Raw genomic sequence first — 26800 nt, 5'->3', positions numbered from 1 at the left:
TTTGATCGGGACTTTGACCTAGCAGCAGATCTATAGGCCTGGCAGCAAGAGAAAGACAGCTGAATGCCAATTATCCTATTATCAACATCTAGCTACTAGCATGAATACTAACTCTCCCGTCTAGCAGTGGTCAGGTTCAGGGCGAACACGGCAGGATTACGATAAAAACAAGGTCTAGGACACGCCACTCTACCCACTCTACTGCGACAGGACTGGACATGACTGAGCCGGCTGGGTTCAAATGAGGAGCTACAACAGAGAGGGATAATATACTTGGTCCTGTCCTTAGGTGCATCGAAATGCATGTGTGTCCTCGCTTTGAAACTTGTCCTGCTTGTGTATTGTTTATGAGTGCCTGTGTGCGTGTGTGTGTGTGTGTGTGTGTGTGCAGGATTTCAGCATATGTTCTGGACTGAGAGAGTAATGGCCCTCTTTACGCCCCATTATCCTGTTAACAAATGACAATGTGAGGGAGCTAATAGATGAGAAGCTAAATTTGACCATATTATTTACTCTTTCTGGGGGAAACGATGCAAGGTTTGAATTAGTATATCAAATCACATATTAATCATCAACTGAGAGCCAAATTGTCTTTCCATTCACTGAGGATGAGAAGAGCACTTCTCTTAGACACCGTGACCCTTTACAACAGTGGAAACATTAAGATGCATGAGATGGGCAAGAAGTCCAAGTACTGCAGGAGAAAAACCCCTTTTGTTCTGACGGAATTAAAGATAGCCTGTGGTGTGTGTGAAGACTGTGAATTTAGAGCCAGGCGAAGCCAAGACCACCCCCTGACATTCAATGAGGCTGGCAAAAGAGAGTGAGAGAGAGCGAGAGGGAGTGAAAAGAGCGGAAGCATGAGAGAAGAGAGACAGAGGCAGCTTAACATTTGTGTCTTCAGGTCACTAGAGTGGCCAGCTTTAGTAGGAGAGATAACAGGATTACTGCAATCATGGCCACAGTTTTCCACGACTTCCACCCCCCTTCCATTCTCACTCATCCTCCCCCCCTCCCCCCATCCCCTCATCCTCTCTGCCTGGCCCAAAGACGCAGCTCAGTGCTGGGACTGTGATGGACTGGGGCCCGGTTCCACCGGGAAACAAGAGACACTCATACAGCTAATCTCTTCGGGCTGGTGCTGACAGAAAGAGGTTAGTAACTGCACCAAACTCTCTCACAACAAAACAGCCAGCCAATGGATGCAGAAAAAGAAACATGCCCTAAACAAATCAAAGTATTAGCAGAAGCCTACATAAAGAGGACGGAAAGGGTTGGAAGCTACAGATCAAAATATCCTAAACCCCCTGATGTTGCACTGTGACATTTTTGTCACAGCAAGGTCGAGCATTCGCAATGTGCTGCGTCTATTGTTCTGGCTTGGTTTCTAATGATCTGTCTGTTCTTAACTGTGACCATCTTAACTAGATCTGACAGGGATTATAGTCAGGGTTTAATCAGCTAATTAGTCAAGGTTATAAGTAATCTGAAACATAGAAAGATACATAAAGAATCACCGAGCATTAATATCCCCATAAACTCGCTCTCACCCCGCCACCCTTAGCAATGCCGTATCCCCATGTGTTTAAAAATGTGCATTCATAGCAACTATCCATTTTCAGAGCTGCTCTTTTTCAGGCAAATGCATTTGTATATAGAGAGTAGCCTGGCTATGTGGGCTCCATAAATCTGTGTATTTGTCAGCAGGATGTGACAGGCTTTTCCTCTCTGACTGAGAGTCTATCAGTCTGAGCTCCAGTGGCCATGCCCGCTACAGTCAACTCTGATTAATAACTACAAATAGAAGGGACTTGTCTGCCTGGTTATAAATGGGAACTCTGTTTGCTAGGGAAAAGATGCACATTCTGCCTGATAAATCACAGAGCAGGAACGGAGAGAACACTATACAGGAACACAGAAATATAATACGGAAACAATTTCTCAGCTGCGCAGTGATAAAGCGGACTGTCTTGTTTAACTTAATGCCAGCAATTACCAGGTTATGCACTCCTCCTTTTTGCTGGAATTCTTTGCCAGTAACTATTGACGCAGGGATCAGACCAATTGTTTGGATTACATTCTGTACAAAGTGGTTTCCTCCTCTCTGATAGATGCAAGAAAAGGTTTCAAATCATCAATGCACATAAGTAGTTTGCTGCCCAGGTGCTACCTAGCAAACCTTATTGTAAGAAGACTGTAAGAAACAGTTTGTGAGCCCTTTCAAACATAAATAAGAATCATAGCTTGAGGTCATGTACTGTAAAAAAGAATCAGGAGCCACTATTAAACTGACTGAGGACATCTATTGAATACTCATTTAATAGAAAATACATTTTTACGATTAGAAGACAAAAAAAAAGCTGAAACAATTGCCCTCATTACATGAATATTGATGAAAGCATGACTTTTGTAGTCTGAAATACAATGCTGGGAGTACAAAGGGAATTAATTGAACCATTTTCTTTCCATCTGAGCCCAAATGAAGCCCTGGGAATGTTATGGCTATTAAACGTCACTTTAAACTCACTTGAATTACCTAATAATGATGAAATGATGAATGATGAAACAATATTAAAATCCCAAAGAATTATTCATTACCAACTCTGCTAAGTCCGTATTTCTGACGGCCCTTCAAGAAGTCTACTGCTCAGTACAGAAGAATGGAGCTGTGCTTGAACCTCTGTAAAAATAAATCTGACAGTGAGTAGGTGGTTTATCAGGCATCCTGCATATTTCTCTACTGTAAGGCAATGCCCAACAACATAGCCCTTATAAATACACAGACATGTGGGTGTGCAGAGTAAACATTTGGCTATCAATATACACTGTGATATTTTATTATCATTCCACTATTCCAGTATAGACGACACGCGGTGGCACAGCTATCGCACATTTTATTCCTGATAACGGGAGCTGACAGATTCTGAACATCACAGTTAATGGTGCTAAATATATATATATATATATTTATAAAAAGTAACTCCAGCAGATTCCAAACCAAAAGATCCTTTGTCAGGCACCCTTCCAGTTTAATTAAACACTGGTTTTATGTCTGCCTCTGTACTGAGCTGGAGTCTTGGTCCACTGCAGGTGTTTCATTCAGATGTGGGATGGCAGAACATCAGTGATGCTCTCCCCAGAGGTCTAGCTGGGAACAACGTGGTGCACAGTGAGGGCGCCACCAAACGCCGATCATGTCTCCTCTGCTGCTGCGCCAGCGTTGGCCGGGCCCATCAAGAGTGGGACACACATTAAATATTAACTTAATTGGTCCCGGCAGAGCCCCGCTAACATACGGCAAGCATCAGACAGAAATGTCACCGTTTCCCCAGAGCCCCCGCACACTTAGGATCAAAGACAATAACATTGGTTCTAATCTGCTTTAATTGGGAGATAAGAGATAGCATGGTACAGCGTGAGCGGCCTAAGTGTAGGGTGCATGCATTTGTGTGTGTGTGTGTGTGTGTGTGTGTGTGTGTGTGTGTGTGTGTGCATGCGTCATTCTAGCTGATGGAGGCTTGTCACAGGAGACTGACAGCCAGCAATGGGGCTGGGGAGAAAAACTCAGCAGCCCTTATGGTTCTACAGCTCCTCCTGCCATTGAACAGCCAACAGGCGAGGCAGCCAAATGCACAGCACCGTCAAAACCCACAGAGGCACTTTCTCATCCCCCATCCAAAGTACAGAATCTGTTTTATACAGGGCAAGCTGACTTCCTGTCTGAAATGCTTTGCAGTGTCCAAAATCTGTTTAAAAATTTGCATGGGCTGGAGGTATACATCAATAAAATACTGCTGTGCCACACCACGGTACCACCGACTGCTAACCCCACTACTGTTACACACTACAATTAACTCTAATGGTAGCTATAGTGAAAGTCTAATCATAAATGGTGCATTTTAAAGATAGTGATTAGTGATTAGGCTGAACCTCTCCAGGGAAGTTTAATCTCCACTCAAAGTGGTTAATGTACTTGCTAAATGAACTGCTCCCTCCGTAATAGCACCAAGAGCAGTGTGAAGTCGAGATTACTAAACAGCGTGGGCCACGTTCTAAATCACTCACTAAAAACTACAAAACCCTGGAGACGCCGTGGCTTACCACAGGACCAGGTTGTGTGAGAGACGGGGAGCTAATGCACTCAAGGGCGTCAAGGGAGCCGCAGAGTATGGCAGCACAAGTGCTGGAGTCAACAAGCTCAGATGTCCTTTTCCTGGCTAAGAGAGCAAGAGAATAGGAGAGCAAGAATGAGCCAGAGGGAGAGACAGAGAGAGAGACAGAGAGAGAGAGAGAGAGAGAGAGAGAGAGAGAGAGAGAGAGAGAGAGAGAGAGAGACTTTTTGTGCACTAGCAGCCTTCCTGCATCCCACACAGGACATACAAGGTCATTTCAACAAACAGTCACACTGCAGCAAAACACCGCCGGGTCACCTGATGATCTGAATATATAAAGAGAACCCCATCATTACAACCGCTTTGATACCAAGTAAACATAAGGTGCAGTGTCTATTTGCAAGAAATACCACTTCCTCTGCAGAGCCGCATACTTCTCAGTTAAAGATTTGCCACCTCTTCAGTTATAGTCTTTATCTCCTGTATGTTACAGTACATTAACATACATACATACAGTATATGCATACATTTGAGTACAGTTGAATGTCAGCCAACCACTTCCCTAAGCATGTCTGCTATCATGCGATAGCTGTCAGAAACAGAGAAAGATAAAGGCGGGGCAAAATGGAAATATGGAGAGAGGTAAGAGAGAAGAGGTTTCAGTAATTCCCACCCATCACTACAGCCTGTGCAGAGTCCTCATCTCATCTCAGCTCCCTGAATGTGTGAGTGCTAATTTCAGACAAAGCCCCTACCACTTTCCATGGTTTATGTCCCGCAGCCATCCATAGATTGTGCTGGTGGCCCACCTCTGTACAAGGAGGTCAGCCATTATGGCAGGCAAGAGTGGACTCGAATGGGAAGTGGCACTTGTGGCTGTGGGTGGTGTCAGAGGAAGAGGAACAGCTTGGGAGTGGAGGAGAGGTGGGGAGACGGAGAGGTGGGGAGAGGGAGCACGGGGGTTGCAGGAAAAGGATTGGGAGAGGCTCTCCTTTTAATTTACTAATTAACCATGCAAATGAAATCTTAACAGGCTACTCAGAGGCAGTCCTCGGGGGAGGGAGGAAGGCATTAGCGCTTGATTATACTCCGTCCGTGTGGAGAGCAAAAAAGAGAAGGGAAATATGGTGTTGTGCAAAGTGATGGGAAACCTCTTGGCCCACGGCAGCCAGGCGGAACCACTGACTGCATGGAATGAATATATACCTATATGCATGCACACACGCACACACACATACACACACACACACAGTGATTCTATACAGTGATTAAGGTGGACATATGCATTGTTTCAATATACTTGGGAGAGAACATCAGCTGCACAAATCACACATCCTTGAATTTCACATGGTGTAATCAGGCCTGCAATATTGTTCAATTTACCATAGCTATGTCTAACTCCGACATGTCTGTGCTGATTTCTGCTAACCTTCCAAACGTGACAGACAATGCTATTATATATAATAGTCTACCTATCACTCAGTTGATGTGAAACCGCTCAATCCTTGCAATCTGAGGCTAGGAAACTGCCAGCCAAACAGAATTACCGGCAGCACTCCCATTTGTCACGATTTACCTTGAAGACGTCCTGCGTGTCGTCCATGCAATAGACCCTGATGTTGTACTCCAGCGTGGAGCAGTAGGCGTCAGAGAAGAGCACCAGCCTCAGGCGCTTGGCAGCGCCCATGTGGAGGGACTCTCCCACCAGGGCGAAGCGGCCCAGCTGCTCCGAGAACACTCGACACGTCTCCGCCTCCAGCTGGCAGTAGTAGGGCTCCGACACCAGCTCCTCCCCCATCACCAGGACATCCTGGAGGAGGGGAGGGGGGGAGAGACAACAAGGTGTGGGTGGCGGGTCAAGCACTCGATATATGAAGGAGGGCAGGGGTGATGTGTTTGATTGGATATTTGATGTATACATGTATGTGTGTGTTTATGAGGGGTTGTTAGGAAGGTAGTTTGGGGCAGTTGCATGGGTCAGGCACATGTATACATACGTAAAGTGTCTGGGTAACGCTTTAGGGTCGGGAAAAGGGAATGCTTTGTTCCTTCCTCAAATTCACTTTTCACTGCAGTATGCTTACTCCATACTGACATATAGACACATATCTTCACACAAAGAAACACATCCTATAGAACCCCATCAATTTACTAAATAATGCATGAACGAGGTACTCGATTGACATGAAAGGAGACTCGGATAGATTCCCGACAAGAATAGATGGTTCTAGAGGGAAAGAAATGGCCCTGGAAATCCAGTAAATATTGGATTATGGGGATTTCCGTCAGCCTTTGTAATTCCTTAACAAAGGTGGAAAGAACTTCCCAAATCACCTGCAAAATAATTGCCAGATGCCGAAGAGTCTTAAAAATGTTACAGCAGGCAGTCCAAGAATTAACTGGTCCTTTAATTTGCCAATGAGCACACAAAGTGACGAAGGAGAGATTTCCGAACAGCACCATCTTGCATTCAGCTTGCATTGTAACAGAACTTAAGCACTGCATCTGCATCACTCACTGTATCTCTAATAAAGATGACAGAGTTGCAAAAATATCACATCCAGTCACAGCAAGGAGCAGTTTTATCACATAATTCCACTCTGCTTTCCAGTCTAATTTGATGGGGACAAATTGGACCCAAGGTGACAACATTTTCTCTAAAATCCCATCATGCCAGTTAACTGACTCTTCCCATTAGCCAATCAACCTGAAGAGAGCATCCTGCCTGCCAAATGCCCAGCTAGCTCCATCAGCCCCCCTCTAGGATCGATCCAACCAGACACCATCTACATCAATAGAATTAGTATTGACACAATTCATTTCCTATGCAACCACAATGGAGTCCCGCTTTTTCATCATCTTAATATTTCTTCGGATGTAGCAGGGAGAGAGAGTTGGCTCAATTACGCCGCCACTTACTCAACCTGCACGCAATTCATTTCCCTCTCTCCTCCTGCTTCTCCATGTCTTTTCTCCCAGTTATCTATTTTCACTCTCTCTTCATGTCTTTCTCTCATTACCTGAGACTCTGTCTCATTTTCAATGTCCCACTCCCTCTAATCATTTCTCTTATATCCCAAGATCTACGCTACCTGCTCTTCTGCATCTACACTTCCTCTCTGTCATTCATTGTCTCCCTTTCTTTCTTTTCTGTCTTTTTCTCTCTCTATGGATGTTTGGACTCTCATTCCTTTGTCAACCTGGCAGTTTTTCCTGTGGTGGCCACGCAGGCAGGCCGTTGGGCTATATTTGGGCCAGCCGATGATTAAAAGTGCTGGTCTAACCTCTGCCTCAGACAGGCCAATCCATCCCACAGACACCCCACCGCCGCCACACACGGGGAGGCTGAATAATTTATGCACAATATCGAACATGAAAGAAGACCTACTAACACTCCAAAGCCCACCAGCACCCTTTCCAATCTCTCTGGATTGTTGAGATGGGTATACTGCCTCAAACTGCATTTGTTTGTGTGTGTGTGTGTGTGCGTGCGTGTGTGTATGTGCAAGCATGTATACATGTGTAGACAAAAAAAGAGGCTCTGCCAAACTCCGTCCGATTGGAGTCTTGCAGCTCTGGGTGCTTTCAAATTTCATGGATAGTAAATGTGGAGGGAACTCTGTAATTGGAAGCAGCGGTCAAAGATGGTCAAGGAGCACTCAGAAGAGTACTTTGAGGATCAGTAATTTGCTTACAGAACTAACAAATATTTCTGTTTCGAGAAACATGTTGCCTAGCAACTCTGCTGCTGGAAAGAGGCAGTGCACCCAGGCTTTTGTTCCAGCCCAACAGAAACACACCTGATAGTCGATATAATCTAAGCCCTATAGAGCGGATGTGTGCTGGGCTAGAACTGCCTCTCTATACAGCACCGATAGCTTTCCAGTGCAAGTTTCAAGTTGCTGCTGAGCAAGTTTCTACTTTCCATGAAAAGATTTGAGCAAGTCAGGTAAGACTTTCCAAATTCACTGGGTTGCAAATTTCTATAGAGGAGTTTTGCTGGAGATATAGTGCTGTCTCACCTCCCAAGTGCCCTCGTAGTTCTGCTTCTTGAGGCGGACGGCCCAGTTCTCGGGGCAGGCGTCGGAGCAGTGGTCCATGCTGAGGATAACTGGCCGGCTCAGGACCACCCCCGGGGGGCCGCAACTCACAATGGGGCTGAGCAGGGTCTGGCAGCCGGCCAGGGGCAACCTGTCCGGGGCGTAGGGAACAAGGTGGAGGGCCGCAAACGGACCAAGATGAATGGTAATGGACGATGAGAGAAGGGCTTTTACTCACTGAGGTATTTGTGAGAATTTACTGGTCTCTTATAAGCAGGCTATGATACTGTCACCTCTGCAACTTATCTAGCATCTGTGATAGAAAAAAAAATGACAGCCTGCTGAGCCCACCAACTTGGACCGAGTTGTGATGACTGAATACTAACATTACACACATGCTACATGAACTGTGCCTTCTGAGGCTGAATGTAGCAAGCCAGATAAACAGTGTTTTCCAAACAATTCATTTAACTTAAATAGTACACATCCTGGTAAAAGGGTACGTTATTTATTTACATCCCTCCTCCACAGTACTGGCACAGACTCTTAAGCCTTTCCTAATGGAACAGTAGAGCATCAAAACAAACAGCCTAGCAGCATCCAGGGAAGACTGCCAGTTAGGCAGTGTTAAAGAGACCCACCTTAAATCTTCCTTCCTCTGAACAGTGAGATAAATCTCATAGATCTTTCCTCTGGGGATGGCCTCGGGAGGAATGAGCAGACTGATTCCTAATGCAAATAACAACAAAGGGAGAGAGAGAGGGGTGGGGGGGGACAGGCTCATTTGTTCTGACTGAACAACGCTTTTGTCATCCCACAAAGGAAGCCAGCCCACTCAACAAAACTGTATGGCAGCAAAAACAAAAACAAATCTAGTCTGAAGGTCAGAGGCAGCCTCCGCCAGGTACAGTAGATGCAAATCTCTGCACCGGCAACCAAGGCGGCGCACGTCCCCACGGTCAACAATTAGCTGAGACAAAAGCGCACACTGAGACGCGCTTTAAATGTCCTCCGTCTGCCACCAAGTAGATAATTGAGACCATGGAACAGACTACTCCAGGAAAATTGCACTTCCCCAAGAGAGTGGCGATATGCACCTAGGAGAATAGTGAGAGCTATCTGAGGTAGTTTGAGTGTTTGTGGCATTTGTGCTGCGATTCTCATCGCAAAATTATCCACTTAGAATCCCATTTAAGACATAGTACAAACAGTGGATATGTGACACGCTCTTAAGTGTCCCCGGATTGTTAACCGGGTCTGTTCGCCATAAAAGCATCTGTTTGAATATGGAAAAGGTGCATGAGTGCTCACAGCCATGTCTGTATCCATAAACCATGTCTTCCATGTGTCTGCTCTAAACGGCGGTGCAGGGAGGGGATATCTCTTGTGAGTGGATGCATGCTAGTGCTGTTTTTTGTGTCTCCCAATGAGAAGATGGGTGCCAATGCGTGGTGTAGTCTACATGGCTTTCACTTAATCCATGCATACAATATCTGTAAGAGAGCGGAAGAGAGTGAGAAAGAGAGATAGAGAGAGAGAGATGGAAAAAGGAAAAAGACCTTTTCTCCCTCAAGACGCTGGCATATTGGCACTGTCATCTGCTAATCTGGACAGCCTACAAAAAGCCAAGTGAAAACACTGTCTTCCAGTGTAATTATATAAGCGCAGTACTCAGCTAATGTAGAGTGGGGAAGCAAAAGAGGGAACTGATGATGGTGGACTTTTATCTTTTATCAGAAGAATCCTTAATGGACTATCTCTATTCTATCTATGCTCTTAGCACACAACTGACACTTGTCCAAAACGCTGTGGGCATCAGCTATAAATTCAAACAGTGCAGTCATAAGTGAGGGGCCTAACTGGAATAATTTGTTCTAGTTTTTTTCTAGGAATCCTTTAGAGTACCATGTGTTTGCCACCACTCCTCATTTTATACTGTAGCAATCACTGCACTACTTTGCGTTCATATTGCTTATTTATGTGATAATGTATTACATAATAGCTTGGATACAGTAAATGGAAATGCCTTGTTTTCTGAATGAAAGTGGGGTGGATGTAAACAAAAGATGAACTGAATCGAGCACTTATATCTTATATGATATTTCCATTTACAATTTGGATTTTCCAGTAGTAGCTTTCAGTGTTAAAGACTCACTTTTTACTGAACAATAATATAAACGTAACACTTTTGTTTTTGCTCCCATTTGTCATGAGTTGAAATAAAAGATCTAAGACTTTCTCTATGCACACAAAAGGCTTATTTCTCTCAAATTTTGTTCACAAATTTGCTTAAATCCGTGTTAGTGAGCACTTCTCCTTTGCCAAGATAATCCATCCACCTGACAGGTGTGGCATATCAAGATGCTGATTAAACAGCATGATTATTGCACAGGTGTGCCTTGGGCAGCTCACAATAAAAGGCCACTCTAAAATGTGCAGTCTCAGACGATCTTGCAGGTGAAGAAGCCGGATGTGGAGGTCCTGGGCTGGCGTGGTTACACGTGGTCTGCGGTTGTGAGGCCGGTTGGATGTACTGCCAAATTCTCGGAAACGACATTGGAGACGGCTTATGGTAGTGAAATGAACATTCAATTCACGGGCAACAGCTCTGGTGGACATTCCTGCAGTCAGCATGCCAATTGCACGCTCCCTCAAAACTTGCGACATCTGTGGCATTGTGTTGTGTGATAAAACTGCACATTTTAGAGTGGCCTTTTATTGTGACCGGCCCAAGGCACACCTGTGCAATAATCATGCTGTTTAATCAGCATCTTGATATGCCACACCTGTCAGGTGGATGGATTATCTTGGCAAAGGAGAAGTGCTCACTAACACGGATTTAAGCAAATTTGTGAACAAAATTTGAGAGAAATAAGCCTTTTGCATAGAAAAAATCTTAGATCTTTTATTTCAACTCATGAAAAATGGGAGCAAAAACAAAAGTGTTGTGTTTAAATTTTTGTTCAGTATAGATAAACCAGCATCGTCCTTGTTTTATTCACCTACAATCCACTTTTATTATTATTATTAAGTCATCAAATTAAAACACTTTGTGTTAATAGCTGTTAAGAACAAGATTATATCTACTTGTGACACCATAAACATAATGTATTAATTAGTAATATAGACCAAAATGTAGCATGTGCACTAAACTATTATATATAAAGACACTACAGCATTTTTATGTGTCTTATCACAAACCTATTAACAAAGCCACATGCACAAGGTTTGAAGGCTAAATGCTCTGACTGGGTTGGTCTAAACGAGATGGTGAGACATTTATGGGACTGAGCTGCTATTGATAAATTCTCCACAGTAATGTCCAATGAGGGACACCGTGTCGATAAAGCAGGTCTCATAAACTTACTGCTCTTGTATGCGTTTTGTTGTGTTTGTTTTTATGTAAAAGCAATAAAAGCGCATGAAATGTGCTACACAAATAAAATTTGACTTGACTTATTTCTGCAGAAATTCTCCTTTTAGGAGCAGAAGGTAAATTGCTCAGACAGAACTTTTCTTGTTTGTGTGCAGTATTGCAGAATATAGGACATCCAACAGAGGATTATAGCAATCTCCCAGTCCGTACACAACACAGACTTCCAATGCTGTGTCTATTGAAGTAATGCCTGAATGAAATAAAAGCGCTCTTATAACGTCAGTGCCATAGAAAAACAATGTATACACTACCAGTCAAAAGTTTGGACACACCACATTTTTCTTTATTTTTACTATTTTCCACATTTTAGAATAATACTAAAGACATCAAAACTATGAATTATGCAGTGACCAAAAAAGTGTTAAAAAAATCAAAACTATCTTATATTTTAGATTCTTTAAAGTAGCCACCCTTGAAGCCCGTGAAGGCATTAACTTCACTATTTATATTTGTCTAAGAAACAAATTTCAAGCATTTAAGCATAAGCCTTTAGATCAAAATGGCTTTAAGATGATGAAAAAACACAGTACAATTCAATCAGGCGTGTCCAAACTTTTGACCGGTAGTGAATTTGCCTTCTCATCTAAAAGCTTTGATAACATACATTTCCAAGTCGGCAAGCAGCGAATTACACATCCCCTTTAGAAACCTGTTTTCACCAAAGTGAAGCACCCACCTGTGCTGGGGATGGTCAACCTGCCACCCAGGAAGTTGAAGGTTCCATAGGAGGTGTTGGCCACATCGCGGGGCAGCGTTTTGAAGTAGCTCTGAGTGGACAGCCTGCTCACAAACTCAGCAGGGTCAGAGTTCAGCTTGCCGTTGTGCAGAGTGTGGGAGCCGTTGGGCAGCGGGTCCAGCAGAGGCCCGTTGGTCATGGAGAACTTCCCAGTGGTGTCGTGGCGAGAGCGCAGGGTTCCTTGGTAGCTGGTGGTAGTAGTGGTTAGATCGGGCTGGATGGTGAGCAAATGGGAATTCTCTATTAGAATAAAAAAAAAACAGACAAACAGACAAAAGCAAATGTGTGAATCTCCATCAATGGCAGGGGTTCATACATCTAGACACTCACACACCACACAGACAGACCTCACACTCTCCAAAGCTGTCATGACACACACAAAACACTGAAACAAACAGAAAAAAAAAACACATGGCCCACCAAACAGATATTCACTCTCACAGGAATACAAACGCTCACGCACACTGACAATACATAAACACAAATTCCACCCAAAAGCCAGTCAATTTTCTCTTCCCCCTCGCTCTCTATCGCTGTCTGTCTCTTTAGCAACCACACAATCAATTCCAAACAGAACTCAGAAAGAGCTTAGTACCCAGAGTGTATAAAGGCTTTTTTCATGGTGAATCACAGGCACTGCAACCCAGTTCCCATCTCCATCCAACTCAGACAGTTGTATTTCTATTACTCGCTGTTAAATCTCAGAGGCTACACAGAGGCAGTAAACAGAGTGGGTACATTTCCTGACAATGAGGTGGTGGCGAAACATAATGTGTCATGCAGACAAATACACAGCGCACACACATACACACGCGCACATACACACACACACACAACACATAATACATCTTGTTCAGAATGCAAACCACTGTAAACAAATTCACACCACCACACCGCCACAACCACAAACAAACACAGGATCAATGGTACATGTAGATGAGCGCTGCACGGTCACAGTGGGCGGACTGACAGACCGATGGATGGACAGGAGGAGGGTAGAACAAAGAACAGTGTCCTACTGCTGTGGGGGGGAGGCCTGCGCGGCCGCGGTGCCCACACACCTGGCTTGCTGGGCTTGATGCCCATGGGCTGGAAGCCAGTGGTGAGGATGGAGGAGTCCGCCACGTCGGCATCCAGGCCCTCCTTCTTACGCCGGTAGACCAGCACCACCACGATCAGCAACAGAGTCAGACACAGAGCCACTGCCACCATGCCCACGTAGAGCGCCACATCCTCCGCCCCGCTCGCCGCTACAGGCCCCACGGAGGGCAGGGAGGAGGGTGGAGAAGGAGAATAAAAAGGGATGTATGGAGAGAACGACAGATCGGATTAGAAATTAATAATCATGACTGAATTATTCCTTCAAGTGTTGAATAGCTGTGCTGCGGCAAATATCTTTTATTCCCTTCGATGCGAAGGTCTCTCTTTAAAAATGTGTAAAAAACTGTTTAATAGCATGAAATCACTTCCAAATTCCTTGTTCAATGTCTAACACTGCTTGACTGTGTCCCTGACTGTTTGATACAAAGTTTCAAGAGGCAACATTAGCAAAGCAAATATTAGATAACTATCTTGTTTTTAACCATCTTTAAAAGCCTCGGCCTCAATGTCAAGTTATGGACAAGTGAAGAGCAGAAAAACACTACTTTCTTAAGCAGCTTCTCAGCATTAGCATACTTAAATATCGGGCTTATTACACAAATGCAGATACTGCATACACATTCACACACTTCTCTCTTACACACACAAACACACACACACCACTCCAGAGAGAGACAGTGGAAAAATGAAGGATTTGCTTATGAAATTCTAGCACCTCTTATTGACTGTCTCTCTCTCAAAGGCATGGAAGCGTCTTTCTCCCAAAAGTACAGTATAAAGATGACAGCTAAGCCCTGACAAACATCACTGTGTGCGTGCGCGCCTGTGTGCCTGTGTGTGTGTCTTGCAGGAGAATGGGATTTGCTACGGCTGTCTTCCTGGGCTGGGGGAATTTGGTGGCGGAGGTGGAGGATGCTCCTGGGGCCTTTGTGGAGGGCCATTGTCCCGGGGAGCCATGGGGGCGTAGTGCTGTCAACTAAACACAGTCACGGAGGGGACATATTCACCAGCGTGGCTTTGAGGGATGGAGAACCACACCAAAGGTTAAGCTACTGTAGGCTGGTGTGTGGTGAGCCAACAACAAGGGGAAGGAGACAGAAATAGAGAGACAAGGAGAGAAAAGGGGGAGAGACAGAGACGGAGAAGGCACAAGAATGAGAATGAAAAGACAGCATGAAAAAGACTAACAGAGAGACAGCATGTGTCTGTGAGTGACAGCATGTGGAATTTGCATTCCAGCAATCAGCAGCACTAACACGTCCAAGGGTTTGTGTCAGAATCAACCTGATTAGCATTGAATGTGACATATTTTGATGAATATCTCAAGACTATGACGGTGTCTTTCTGCCACTGTATACATCCTGCTGCTCGACAGGAACTGTGTGCCTAACCTCAGATACACCAATTTGACAAGTTTTAATTGGTGTTAATAATCTGTGACATAAGAATGGCACAATTTAATTAGTAGAATGCTAGGAGTCAAATAAGGAAACGGGAAAACGGTCAGAAGCAGTGAATTCTCGTCTCTTTGTCTTTCTCTCTCTCTGACTCTCTCTTACTCTCATTTCATCTCTTTTCATCCATTTGTCCTTGCCTTCTCTTTTTCCCTTGAAAAATCCATTTCTTTGGACAAAGCCTCCTGACATACAGCGGTCTTTAAGAGAAACGCCAGAATCTATTTCATGGGTGATTATCTCAGAACAATCTGATACCTTAAGTAGCAGGATTATACGCAGGCTGGCTCTATAGCAGGCCGTCATAATGCCAGAGATCTCTTGACATGTAATCAATTGTGAATGACTGGTTGAAGATAAACACAAGATCGTGTGTTTTGTTCTTGACATCACATAACCTGATGCACAGGCCATACTTAAGGTATGAAGAGTCTTATGGGATACACCCTTCCCCCACATCTCATTTTGCCTTTTTGCCTGCCTGCCTTACTCCTCTCACTCCCTCCCTCCCTCCCTCCCTCCCTCTCTCCCCCTCTCCCCTTCTCTCCCCTTCTCTGAACCTCAGGGAAGCAGAGAGGTGCTTAACTGTAAGCAGTCTGCACAGCCTTTACACCTTCCACAATGAGCTCCAAAAAAGGGGGAGAGACTATGGCCGGACCTCTCATTAAAGTTCCCAAATCCAATTGTCTTGGAGAGCTAAAGGCCAGACGAGGCTGTGATATTTGGACTTCTACCAGCGCAGTCTGCTGTGATGTGCACTCCGGCTAAAGAAACACCCCTCAGCAAGGAGACAGGCCAAGTGGGCTCTGCTGATTGGATAAACATGGCCTTGGATTAGTCAGTTGTTGTTGTTCTTCTTCTTCTTTCTAAGGGCAAACCAAAGGCACCTGCCTAACCTCAGATGCAAAGATCCGGTATCTTGACTCTTTCTTTTTTTTCTCTCCCCCAAATACCATCCTTACTTAAAACAGACAACCAGACAAAAGAGTCAGTCAATCAGACAAGCCTCTCCCTCTCTCTCTGTTCTGTCTGTAATCTTTGGAGGCTTATCAGAGCATCGCTGAGTGAAGTTTTATCTGGCCCGCCAGGTGTCAGAGCGAAACGATCCTGATGCTCACTACAACCCTGACCAGCACTACTCACAGCTCCTTCTGGTCCGGACATTGATTTTCATGCTGCCAGCCAATAATTGAAAGGACGTCCATCACACTTTAATTGACACAGCTAATCAGGTTTTATAATTGGATGGGCTTTACTTTATTTCCCCTCTAACTCTCTCTCTCTTTTTCTGTCACGCACACTATCTTTTTTTTTACCTCTCTGGTGCTCGTCACTCCCATCGTTCTTTTCCATTTGACATAATTGGTAGCCAAGAACTTTTTATTCTCTTTGTCTGTGACCTCTCTTCCTGATTGACACCAGCCTGCGGATGATGTGTGGATGTGATGAGCTGTTTTCAAAGTTGACCCCGGGCCAAGCTCTGTTTGTTCCCCCTCCCTCAGCTTTGAGTTGAAGTTAGACTAGCTCCGGGGCTGGCTGGTTAGGGATCAGTTTCTGACTTGAAATGGACTTGTATGGACTTATAATTCATCTCCTCTGAGGCAATGTACCTGGCCTCTGTCGAAGTTAGGACTCTAGCGGCATTGGCAGTCAGCACAATGTCCGTACCTGATAGTCCTCAACTCACTATACCTGCTCCTTTCTCTCTCCCACATTGATAAATAAAAGCTTTGCAGCCTCCTGCGCCTTTCCCCTGGGCATTTATCAAGAGAGCTGAGAATATATTTCATCCCATGGCCAATCCCAGTCACTCGCCTGAAGATGAATAACACTGGAGTTCTTAAGGTCAGGGAAATATGGCTACTAAAACTCTCAAAGTGAACGTGACCATTACTATCTCCACAATACAGTCGTTCCATCCCTCTGCAAGTCCCGGTGAAATATAGCCCAAAATAAATGCTCAGCCATTTTTCACGCCGCCCGTGTAACCCCACCCTGACAAACAAACCTATGACGAAACATCAGCTGCTTAGCCATCAAATTAGCCCCCAAATTTAGAATATGAAAACAGACCAATGACAGATTAATAGTTGGAGGGTCTTTACACAATATTTAATCATTTCTAATACCCCCCAAAACGGGATGCTGCTGCAAATGAAGTTCATTAACTTCATTACGCACATTAAGCCAAATAATTGTTTTGATGTTGTCCTAATTTTGCGTGGCTGTGCATACGAGCACTATTATTTTTCCCAGTATCCTCTTTGTGCCCTCTAACACCTGGCTGTCATTTTGGCACTGGCACAATGCCAACCTATTTATTATTTCCCTGTAGAGATTTTGGGTAGCTCCATCTTGGGCTTCGCTTGTTTGCTTTATGAAAATGATACTGCCTGGGTTAGATCTGTTTGTTTTCGAGCTGTAACACTAAGCTAAGCTCACTGCAGCACATGGATTCCCACACATGCAATGCCCAAAACAATAACCTCATCTAACATATGCCATTTCCTGCTTAATGAGAGAGATTAGAGATGTTTGTGAGGTCCTCTGACAGAGGACATCTTTTGTTGGAGAATAACTATAGCTCACTCTGCAATTGCATTGTGAAATTACACTGGGAGAGAATGATGCCTTTTGTTTCAGGGGGAAGTTTTCCATCTCAGCTAATAGCCTGGAGACATGGTTGAAGTATGGGAGTTGCTGACAAGCCAAAACCGTCTTGCTATTTTGCTTATTATAATACTTCACACAGCAATTGTCTATGGAAACACATCTGCTGGGAACAGATTGGGACAGGCATTCTTCAGTGGCCAGCACTCTGCTGTGCATCGTCAGTGTAAATTTTGAGTGACTATGTGTGTGTGTGAGGGACAATGACTGGCATCTTTGTGTGTATATCTTGCCTCAGTGGGGAGGAGCTGGTGACCTTTGATGATGGGCCGACTGAGCTTACTGGGTCACTGCTCAGATGGTCTCCAGCCACACTCAGCTCTTGGTTGACACACACATACACACTGCATATCCATATACACAATGCAACATCACATAAAACTCACTGCTAGGCCTATCCACCCCCTCCACCCAACCCTACGCATAACACACATAAGTCTGTCTGATGATGTCAATCAGTGTATGATTCATAATTCATTTTATTAACTCGCTGGCCCATGTCAACTGTATCCCCATTAATCTGTGTTTACCATGCAGATCGACCAAATGGTATACTATTTATAACATTTTCCTTGTGAGATGCCACCCTGAGATGCATCATCTCTGGACGGGAAGCGGGAATATCATCCCGTCTTTGATATCTGTAGGGAACGACAGAGCTCTCCCTTTCATGTCCATCTGGTCGGCGGCGGACCCTGCGGTGCCACTTTCCACTCAACTGCCGCCTTGGCTCTATGAGGCTTGCTGTTTCTAATCCTGACAGTGCGCACATGCACATGCCCCATTAATGACACATGGGGAGCAGCAACACATCCTACTTGGCTGTTTTACAAGGCAAATGAAATATAAGTCTGGCGTGCCATATACACACACACACACACACACACACACACACACACACACATACACACGCACGTTGTGAACAATGGCACACACACGCACCACCTGTGTGTGTGTTTTCACGCCCGATTTGACCTGTGGTACTTAATCTGGCAGGTTGTTTTTTAATCAGAACAGAGAGATGGTTTAATTCTCAGCTCTATTAATAGGTCAGAGAGCGTCACAGCACCAATGCAGGTGAAAAGATTGTATATTATCTTAGCGCTGAGTTGTCAGACACTTGGCCAAGACCAGTGTTAATTAGAACTGATCCTCTAGAAGGTCACACGTGTGGTAAGAGCCGACAATGGTCTATAGAAAATTATGTTGTTAATACCGGTCCCTTAAGAGGTGGACACCCCCCCTTTAACTTATTTCATTTTTTAACTTATATTAGCAGATAGTCAACATCCCTCATACTGTTGGAAGTTGATGCCTTCGGAAGATAAGAAATGTTTATCATTTACCATTTATCAGCTGTGCTATAATAAAGAAACACTGTTCACTTGGCCCTATTGTGGAAAAGTGGTTAAAATGGTATCTTGTACTACACAGTAAAGTGTGTTGTTTATCCTTTGAGTTGTCTATCCTAGTTTGTCCTTTGATGCTGAAACTGTGGGTTGCAGTATACTCACTCTGAGGACACTGCTCACTGGTACAGTTGAGAGACTGGAGGTCGAGCCCCTGGCAGTCTTTGCCCCCGGTGCCAGGTGAAGGCTGGGTACACTCCCGGCTCCTCCACATCGAACAGTCTGCGCCGCACGCCGACCACTTGCTCCACTCACTCCAGCCTCCATCTACTGGAAACACACACAATGGAAAGCATGGGTGAGCACAGACACACACACAAACACACACAAGCACACACACACACAAAAAAACCTCAAACAGATTCACTTCACTTCTTATATTTTACTTCACAGGCAAAAAGTATCTATTGATCGGAAGCATGCTGAGCAGACTCGGTAAAACAAGCAATAACTCCATTCTACAAAGATAGTAAATAGTAAAATCTCTTCACAGTGAAGTCCAGATGCAACAGTGATGTAAAAGCAGTGGTGTATTTGCGTGCGAGAAGAGAACAACTGGTATCATACTCTGTTGCCATCCTGTGCAAATCCACTCTCTCCAAAATGGAAACCTGGTAGGGAAAGCATCATAAAGACATGCAAATCCACTTGCACACACACAAATCCAGAAGATGCACAGTGAAACCAAAGCACGCAAAACTGCTGAGGAGAGCCATACTGTCTCTATTCTGCTTTCTTTGTTTTCTTTCGACATGAAAATCAGATGGGTTATGCAACTAAGCTGAACCCCACTGGTACGTGGCTGCTATGAAGGTGCTGTGGCCTGGCAGGCCCAGCTGTCGACAAACTAAATGTGTACAGGGAGAAGATTCTGGCCCTGGGGAAATTGGTCCCCGACTGTATGACACAGCGTACACACTTAGGCAAACATGCATGCACACACATGCACACACACACAAATCTCCCATTTAAGAATTCTCCTACAAAATGAACATTGCGGAGAGGAAGAAATTTACCATGTTTTGATGTCTTTGGCAAGCAAGCTGCTACTGTAGCAACATGAGCAACATGAGCGCTACCTGCAGTCTATGTGAATGCAATAGAGTAGGTGTTGCTCTGAACACAGGCAAAGGCACATTACACCTGCAGCCTATTTCTGTGTATTGTATCTTTGAACACACCGCCATCAGAACAAACAAAATAAAACAAATGGTTGGTAATAGTGGTGAGGTTACCCTGCTGTAAGAAATATCAGCTGCTTTACCCCACGCAGAGAGAGAGGCCATTTTGTAAAGGTGCGGGTAATTTGGCATTGCGGCCGGGGGGTTGGTGGCTGGGAGTGATATTGAGAGTGACACAGTGCCAGGCCTGGGGAAGGTTACCATAGGGCTAATGGGAAAAAGAGCAGTAATGAGCTCTCATGGGGGAAAAAAAAACGCCACTCTCTCCCTCTCTTTCTCTCTCTCTCTCCCTCCCTCCCAAATGGAAGGGTGAAGGGGACCAGACAAGGATCACCACAGAACTGCCCTATGCACATGCACACACACACACCCACTCACACATACACACACACACACACACACACACACACACACCTGCATACCTCTATGACAGCAGCGGCTCCCCTCCTGATTGACCCATACGCAAGGAAGCTTTAGTGCTCATTAATCCTTGCAATATAGAGTGCAGGGGGCGCGACCCCCAAAGTGCAAGTCTGACCCAGAGCGGGTCAGAGGCTTTGGTTAATAAAACATAAGTGAGACGGTGAGATGTTATTCAGGGCGGAATACCTATTATTGTATAATGGTATGGAGTAACGATGTTATTTGGTTTCCGAGTAAGTCCCCTGGACAAAGAGCTGTCCTAATGGGTGCTGTGAGCCTATTAGGCCTGAGGTACAGGTGGGGAATGTGTGCGCTCGTGAATCAGACCCGGCTCCCACACAAGTCTGCATATTTGTCCATGTGTGCCCTCAACTGATTGCTAGAGAGTTTGAGTGTGTGTGTGTGTGGCGGGATGCTGACACAGCTCGGGTCTCTTTGCAGTCAGATCCATTTGGCAGAGAGAGCAGAACCAATCAGATAATTGTCCTTGTTTGGCATTGAGTGGACCCATCCGTGGGCCAGTGGGCTGATTATCCAGGCTGGGAATGAGAATGATTGAATAGAGAATTACATCCTAATGAATATATTATGTCGCCCCTCAGTTTATCCACACCACTGTGAAATAAAGAGATGAGATCAACATCTGCCCTGATGAGGTGATGAAATTCAACTTCTCTTTTCCACCACAAAGCAAGACTAATGACCATGCAAATGACATTTTCAAACAAGGAGATTGGAGAGGAAACAGGGTGCTGCTGATGCGCATTTGGATGAGATACAAACACTGTGACCCCAGGCAGAAGAAAATCAAAAGAAGATAAAGATGCATAAACAGTGTTTGATGGTCAGTCTGAACAGATTGCATTGCAAATATTTCAAGAACAGAGGAAGCTTTTACAAGACCATAAAAAAATGTAGACAGCAAATCAAACATAGTCAATAGTTACAATAAATGCAGTGAGACAGGAAAATAGACACCTTTTCTTGAAATGTTTTTGAAATTCAAGGCTAAAATCAAAACCAAAACCCATTCATGCCCTTACTTCTCCATAGCCCGCATTAGACAGTCTAACAAAATAAAGAAATTGCTGTCCGTAGCCACAGTTTTCCTTAACAAAACCCCAGAGAGAGATTGTTAGTGCCACTGCAAAGGCACCACAGCTGATTTTCAATCATGCAGCACAACAGGTTTTGGGTCAGGCAGGTCTGGGAGGAGGGACAGTAATACAATAGCCCAGTGGCAGGCCCCCATTTGGACATGTTGTCAAGAGGAGAAGCAAAAGGCACCCGACCGTTCTTTACAGACCGGTAGGAGGGCCCGTTTGAGGCTTCGCTGTTCAAAATCACAATGGCCGCTGACGGACACAGTCCGAGATCATTGGACACCTATGGCTGCTGTGTCCTTGAGGAGAACACAAGGAGGTAGACAAGTACCACTGAGATCAGCGGGCTGCCTCTCCACTCCCACTGTCCTGTCAACACACATGTGTGCACAGTAACCACCCCTAATCCCAGTGTTCAAAGGCTGATGAAAGAAGCCGCAGAAAACCACAGACCTGGCGAGGGGTTTGATGTCTTTGCCAAAATTGCCACAGAAACAGGTGATGCAACAGAGATTCACCACCAAACCTTATTCTGGCACGCCGAATACAAAGGAAAATATGATTTTGCTTGCTGGTTGATACATGTGATAGAGTGATCAATAACTGAAAACTAGAGACTGACAGGCACAAAACAATATCTCTATTCTTTCTGCGTCATAGGTAGGCTGATCACTCCACTCCACGCAGAAAAATACCTAAGTGGGAGACAGAATGAGATGTGGAAAGGGCGAGCCAAAAGAAATGGCACAGAATGATTAAAAACAACCCCGATGCAAGGCTCTCACCAGATGGCCACCGTCTTTTCTCAGCAAACTAATGTATTTCTCTTTCATATTTATTTAGCCCTGCCCTTTATTTATTCTTTGGGGAAAATGTGGAGAATACAGAACAACCTCCGAGATAATATTCAGAGACACATGAACGCTTGCTTCCAAGGTAGTATTAGACATTTGCCTGCAGTGCCTTTTTAGACAGCAGACACACGAGTGCTAACATGCATGCGTACAACACACAAATGCGCGCACACACACACACACACACACACACACACACACACACACACACACCACTACAAAAGTGTGTGCACAAACACACATCAGCCCCCGAGTCTGTTTATTTTCTATCTAGTAGAAATCTCACGACTCCTCTAGCAAGCCTGAGGGATGGGTACAATATTTAAATAATTCACACGTTAGAAATCTCTTCAGGTTGTTTGCTGTTCCCTCTCACATCAGGGTACAGTTTAATTCATTTGGCAGAGGCAGGTGTCACCACGCCGTTTCCAAAACTAGGGACTAACTATTTCCTGTTGGCTCAGATCGTCTCTCTTTGTAGGAAATGTTGGCGTGAACAAGACTTGGCCCTGTCTGACATTTTGCCATGTCTGTTGGCTGTGACCACAAGTCAATGCAGTGGCGAAGTCAATGAAAGGGTAAGGGAGGGAGTGCAGGATTATGTGGGATATTTCAGGGGGGTGGGATGAAAGAGAGCCAAAAAGAGAAAGAAAGATTGATACAAAAAGAGAGAGAGAGGGAGAGAGAGAGAGAGAGAGAGAGAGAGATAGAGAGAGAGAGAGAGAGAGAAAGAGATAGTGACAGACAGATAGTGACAGACAGAGAGAGAGAAATGGAGATAAGCTCTTGTGTAGTTTGGCTACTTGCTGTCTCCAGTGTTGATCTGCTCCGCTTGGAGCCTAAGGCTTTAGCCTCGCTCTCCTCCTCCTCCACCTCCACAGCTCCCTGTGTCTCTCCCAGCATGGAGCCCATCTGATCTGCCACACAGGCCTCCGCCAACTCTCATTAAACACTTTGGAGACTTAGACAAAAATACAGATGAGCCTCTCAAACTTCTCACTTTTCTGATGAGAGGCGGGAGCTCACATTTAGACATGAGAGTCATCGTGAATAGACAGAGCTACGTCATTGAGCAGACTGCTGTGGATGGTGTCAGTCGGTGGAAGCTATTTGATAAAATGGATGGAGAGGAAAAATGGCAATGGATGCCTCTGTGGCTGCATGAGCACTGCTCTGAGAGAATCAAAATATTACTTTTTGTAATGTGGAACAACACATGGCCGAGGGCATTATGACAGGAAATATATATAGAGTTAGCTGGGCAGTGCAAAAATTAATTACAGCCTTTGCATGTTGTTGGTTCCAAATTTAAATTGATTTGTTTCCAGTGTGTATTCCTTCAGCTGACAGCATCTCTTTATCCCCACAGGCTGAGCACTGCAAATCTGAGAGGTCATCGATGCGCTTTAGACAAAACAGAAACAGCCAACAACCACAAATTAAACAGAATCAGCAGACAAAATATATTTTTCTGTAACCCCTTTTACAAAGATCTAATGCCTAAAATAAGACACCAAATGCACTAGAGAGCTAATGATCAACAAAGACTCTTAGTCTGGATAATTAATGAACTCCTGCAACTAGACAAGCATTAGATCATGCATTTTTTAAAAAGCAGCTCAAAAACAAAGGCATACTAGAAGAAACACGCCTCTCAACAAGCCTATCTCCAAAAAAAAAAAAACACTACTTCTGAATTCAAATGTCAGCTGTGTCTAAATAAATAACATGATGTCTATCTGCAGCGTTACAGCTCTCTCTTCAGTAATGGTTTGAAATCACCAACTACTGTGCATCTTGTGGATTGGACCTGAAAAGGCTGTGAACAGCACTAATTAAAGTTGTTACATGTGACCCGGTACTTAAGGATGCTCTCTGCTCGACTGGTCTCATCTCACTGAACATGACTCCTATATGAGAGCCTCTATTCCTGCATTCAGCCTGAAAATAATGATTCATACATGTATTGATCATGTGTTTGATAAATCAAAGTGGGGACTCAGATGTAATCGGGGCCGTCTTGGCTGGGCTGTGTCTGTGCTTGGTGACAAATGAAGGGAGCAGTCAGTTCATCTCGGGGGGCTTCAGAGTCTCTGTGAGTACACAACAGAGCCGCGGTGCCGCTTGTTATTGGAAACAACACCCCATCATCCCCAGGCCCTGGTGTGGTGGACTTTGGCCTCGACGGGAACCCTCTCCTGGTGCGGACAGCTGGGTCTGTCTCTGCCACTGATGTTCTGTCTGAGACAGGTGACAGGTGGAAAAAAAAAAAGGAGGCAGAGACTACCCTCTGTTACCGAACAAAAAGACTGCTGGAGGTGTGAGAGAGGTCACGCTGCTGTTGCATCCCTCATCAAAAGAGCAAAAAAAAAAAAAAAAGGAGTTCTGTCTCTGTCCAAAGTCTCCGCAGACTGTGCTCACACGGCACAATACAATTCTGCCACAGCACCCTAAGGCTTGAAATTACACACTTACGCCTTGTGGTGGGGGTGAGGATGGGGGTGGGGGTGAGGGTGAGGGTGGGTGGGCAGGGTCTAACAATAGCAGCTTGGACTGACATTAATCTCTTTAAGCTCATGGAGGTCAGTATCATGCGTTGCTATGGGAATGTCAAGCATCCCTGGACACTCCTCTAATTCCATTACTTATTGCCCCAGCGCTAATAATTCCAAATCCGTCCAGATAGCGTCCTGCCTGCATGTTTCCTTTGTCTTTTCCCTCCTGCTGTATTCCAGCGGGCCATGTTACTTACACTCACGCTTGACGTCTAGTGATGTCTTTACATGGGAGACGTGTAACACAACACCCTGATTCACTGAGGTAGATAACCTCTGTTTTAGGCAGGGAGAAGCTGCCACTGCCAGAGGTGTTGGATTTCCCTCTCTGCTATTTACCGAGCGTGGGAGATTTCTCCTGCGGTCAGCATGGCTGTAGAGCGCCAGCTATGTCCACAAACTGATCTGCTGGCAGCACAACAGCCGCCTCTTGTACACACTCAGCCTTTCTCTACTTCTTTCTCAGTTTTCTTCGCTCTCTCTCTTTCTCTCTGTGCTTTGTTTCTGCCTTCCCTTACACCGCATCTTATTCCATCTGTCTCGATCCCTGCTTCCACTTTACACCTCCTTTTTCCTATTGTGCTCTCTCTCTGTGTGTGTGTGTCTCTCTCTCTCTCTCTATCTCTCTCTCTCTCCGTCTCTCTCTCTCTCAGGGGGATAATGTGGGCCTGCAAATGAAGCAGCATCTCAGGCTGCAAGAGATCGATATGTGCTGCTCAGCATCAGGCATGACGCTCTCTGCCTCTCTGACGCTCTCACAAGGGAGACCAGGGAGGCGAATCAAACACGCCTTAACTCCTCAGACGTAAACATGGCACACCGGCTGCCATAATTCACTTTTTTATTGCCCATATTTACTACATGGCTTGAGCGGCAAACAATAACAAATGTACTAGCTGGTTTGACACAGTGCTTTGGCTGGGACCGTGTCTCTTTAAGGAGACAGGTCTATGAAATAAAAGCGGGGTCCGCGTACAGTGCAGAAGAAAAAGAGATACGTGAACGAAGCTTGATGATAGTAAATCATTTTCAGTATGAAGCCTTACTTTGAGCGCTAATAGGCTCTGACATCGCTGTGTCAGCTGTCTAATTGCAGGAAACAACAAATGCACTGCCAACTAAGAAAAGACCTCATCGCAAACAAAGGTGCGGTACAAAACGGCAGCCAAACTAAAGATGGAACAGATGACTTCTAGATGCAAAAAAGCAAAAAGGAAGCCAGAGGAAGCCAAGCGCCACAGGACAAGCAGGTTGCCTGGGAGTTACCTGGACAGGTGGCCACGCAGGCACTTTTCTGGACGTTCTGCCCCTCGCAGGACGTGCCTCCGTTCAGTGGGGTGGGGTTGGTGCAGCTCCGACTCCTCTTCTGCCAGCCACGCCCACACACGGCGCTGCAGGACGACCAGGTGGTCCACGTGGACCAGCCGCCGTTGACTGTCCGACCCGCACCAGGGGGATGGAGGGATGGGAGGAGGGAGAAGGATGGAGGGAGGGAGGGAGGGATGGATGGAGGGACAGAGCAGCCAGGATTACCCGACATGCACCAAGAAAAAAAAAGAGGTGTGTAGCGCTAGAGTAATCGTGACTACCATTACACTCTTTGGTCCAGCACTGCAAGGGGAACTTAATGGAAGAGCAAGAGCAAAGGGGCTGCTTCCTGTGTTCGAGTTGGAATTACAGCCAACTGCAGTGAAAACAAAATGGCTTCAACAGGGAGCAGAAAATA

General features: G+C 45.1%; 1 protein-coding gene across 1 annotated transcript in view; it reads right to left on the bottom strand.

Annotated features, from left to right (window-relative positions):
* unc5a (unc-5 netrin receptor A) overlaps positions 1–26800 on the bottom strand; it is a 116882-nt gene that overhangs the window by 6947 nt on the left and 83135 nt on the right. The window contains exons 6-12 of the mRNA XM_071526228.1: positions 26341–26508; positions 19064–19228; positions 13344–13574; positions 12265–12564; positions 8794–8881; positions 8135–8303; positions 5689–5922 (exon numbers count right to left, since the gene is read on the bottom strand). Coding sequence (XP_071382329.1) covers positions 5689–5922; positions 8135–8303; positions 8794–8881; positions 12265–12564; positions 13344–13574; positions 19064–19228; positions 26341–26508 — 1355 coding nt within the window. The remainder of the gene's footprint in view (positions 1–5688; positions 5923–8134; positions 8304–8793; positions 8882–12264; positions 12565–13343; positions 13575–19063; positions 19229–26340; positions 26509–26800) is intronic.

The sequence above is a fragment of the Centroberyx affinis genome, unplaced genomic scaffold (assembly GCF_046629955.1).
Source record: "Centroberyx affinis isolate AG114_WGS23_722 - 3 ecotype Tasmania unplaced genomic scaffold, CSIRO-AGI_Caff_v1 ptg001395l_1, whole genome shotgun sequence".
NCBI lineage: Eukaryota > Metazoa > Chordata > Actinopteri > Beryciformes > Berycidae > Centroberyx > Centroberyx affinis.
This window is presented reverse-complemented; position numbering and strand designations above follow the sequence as displayed.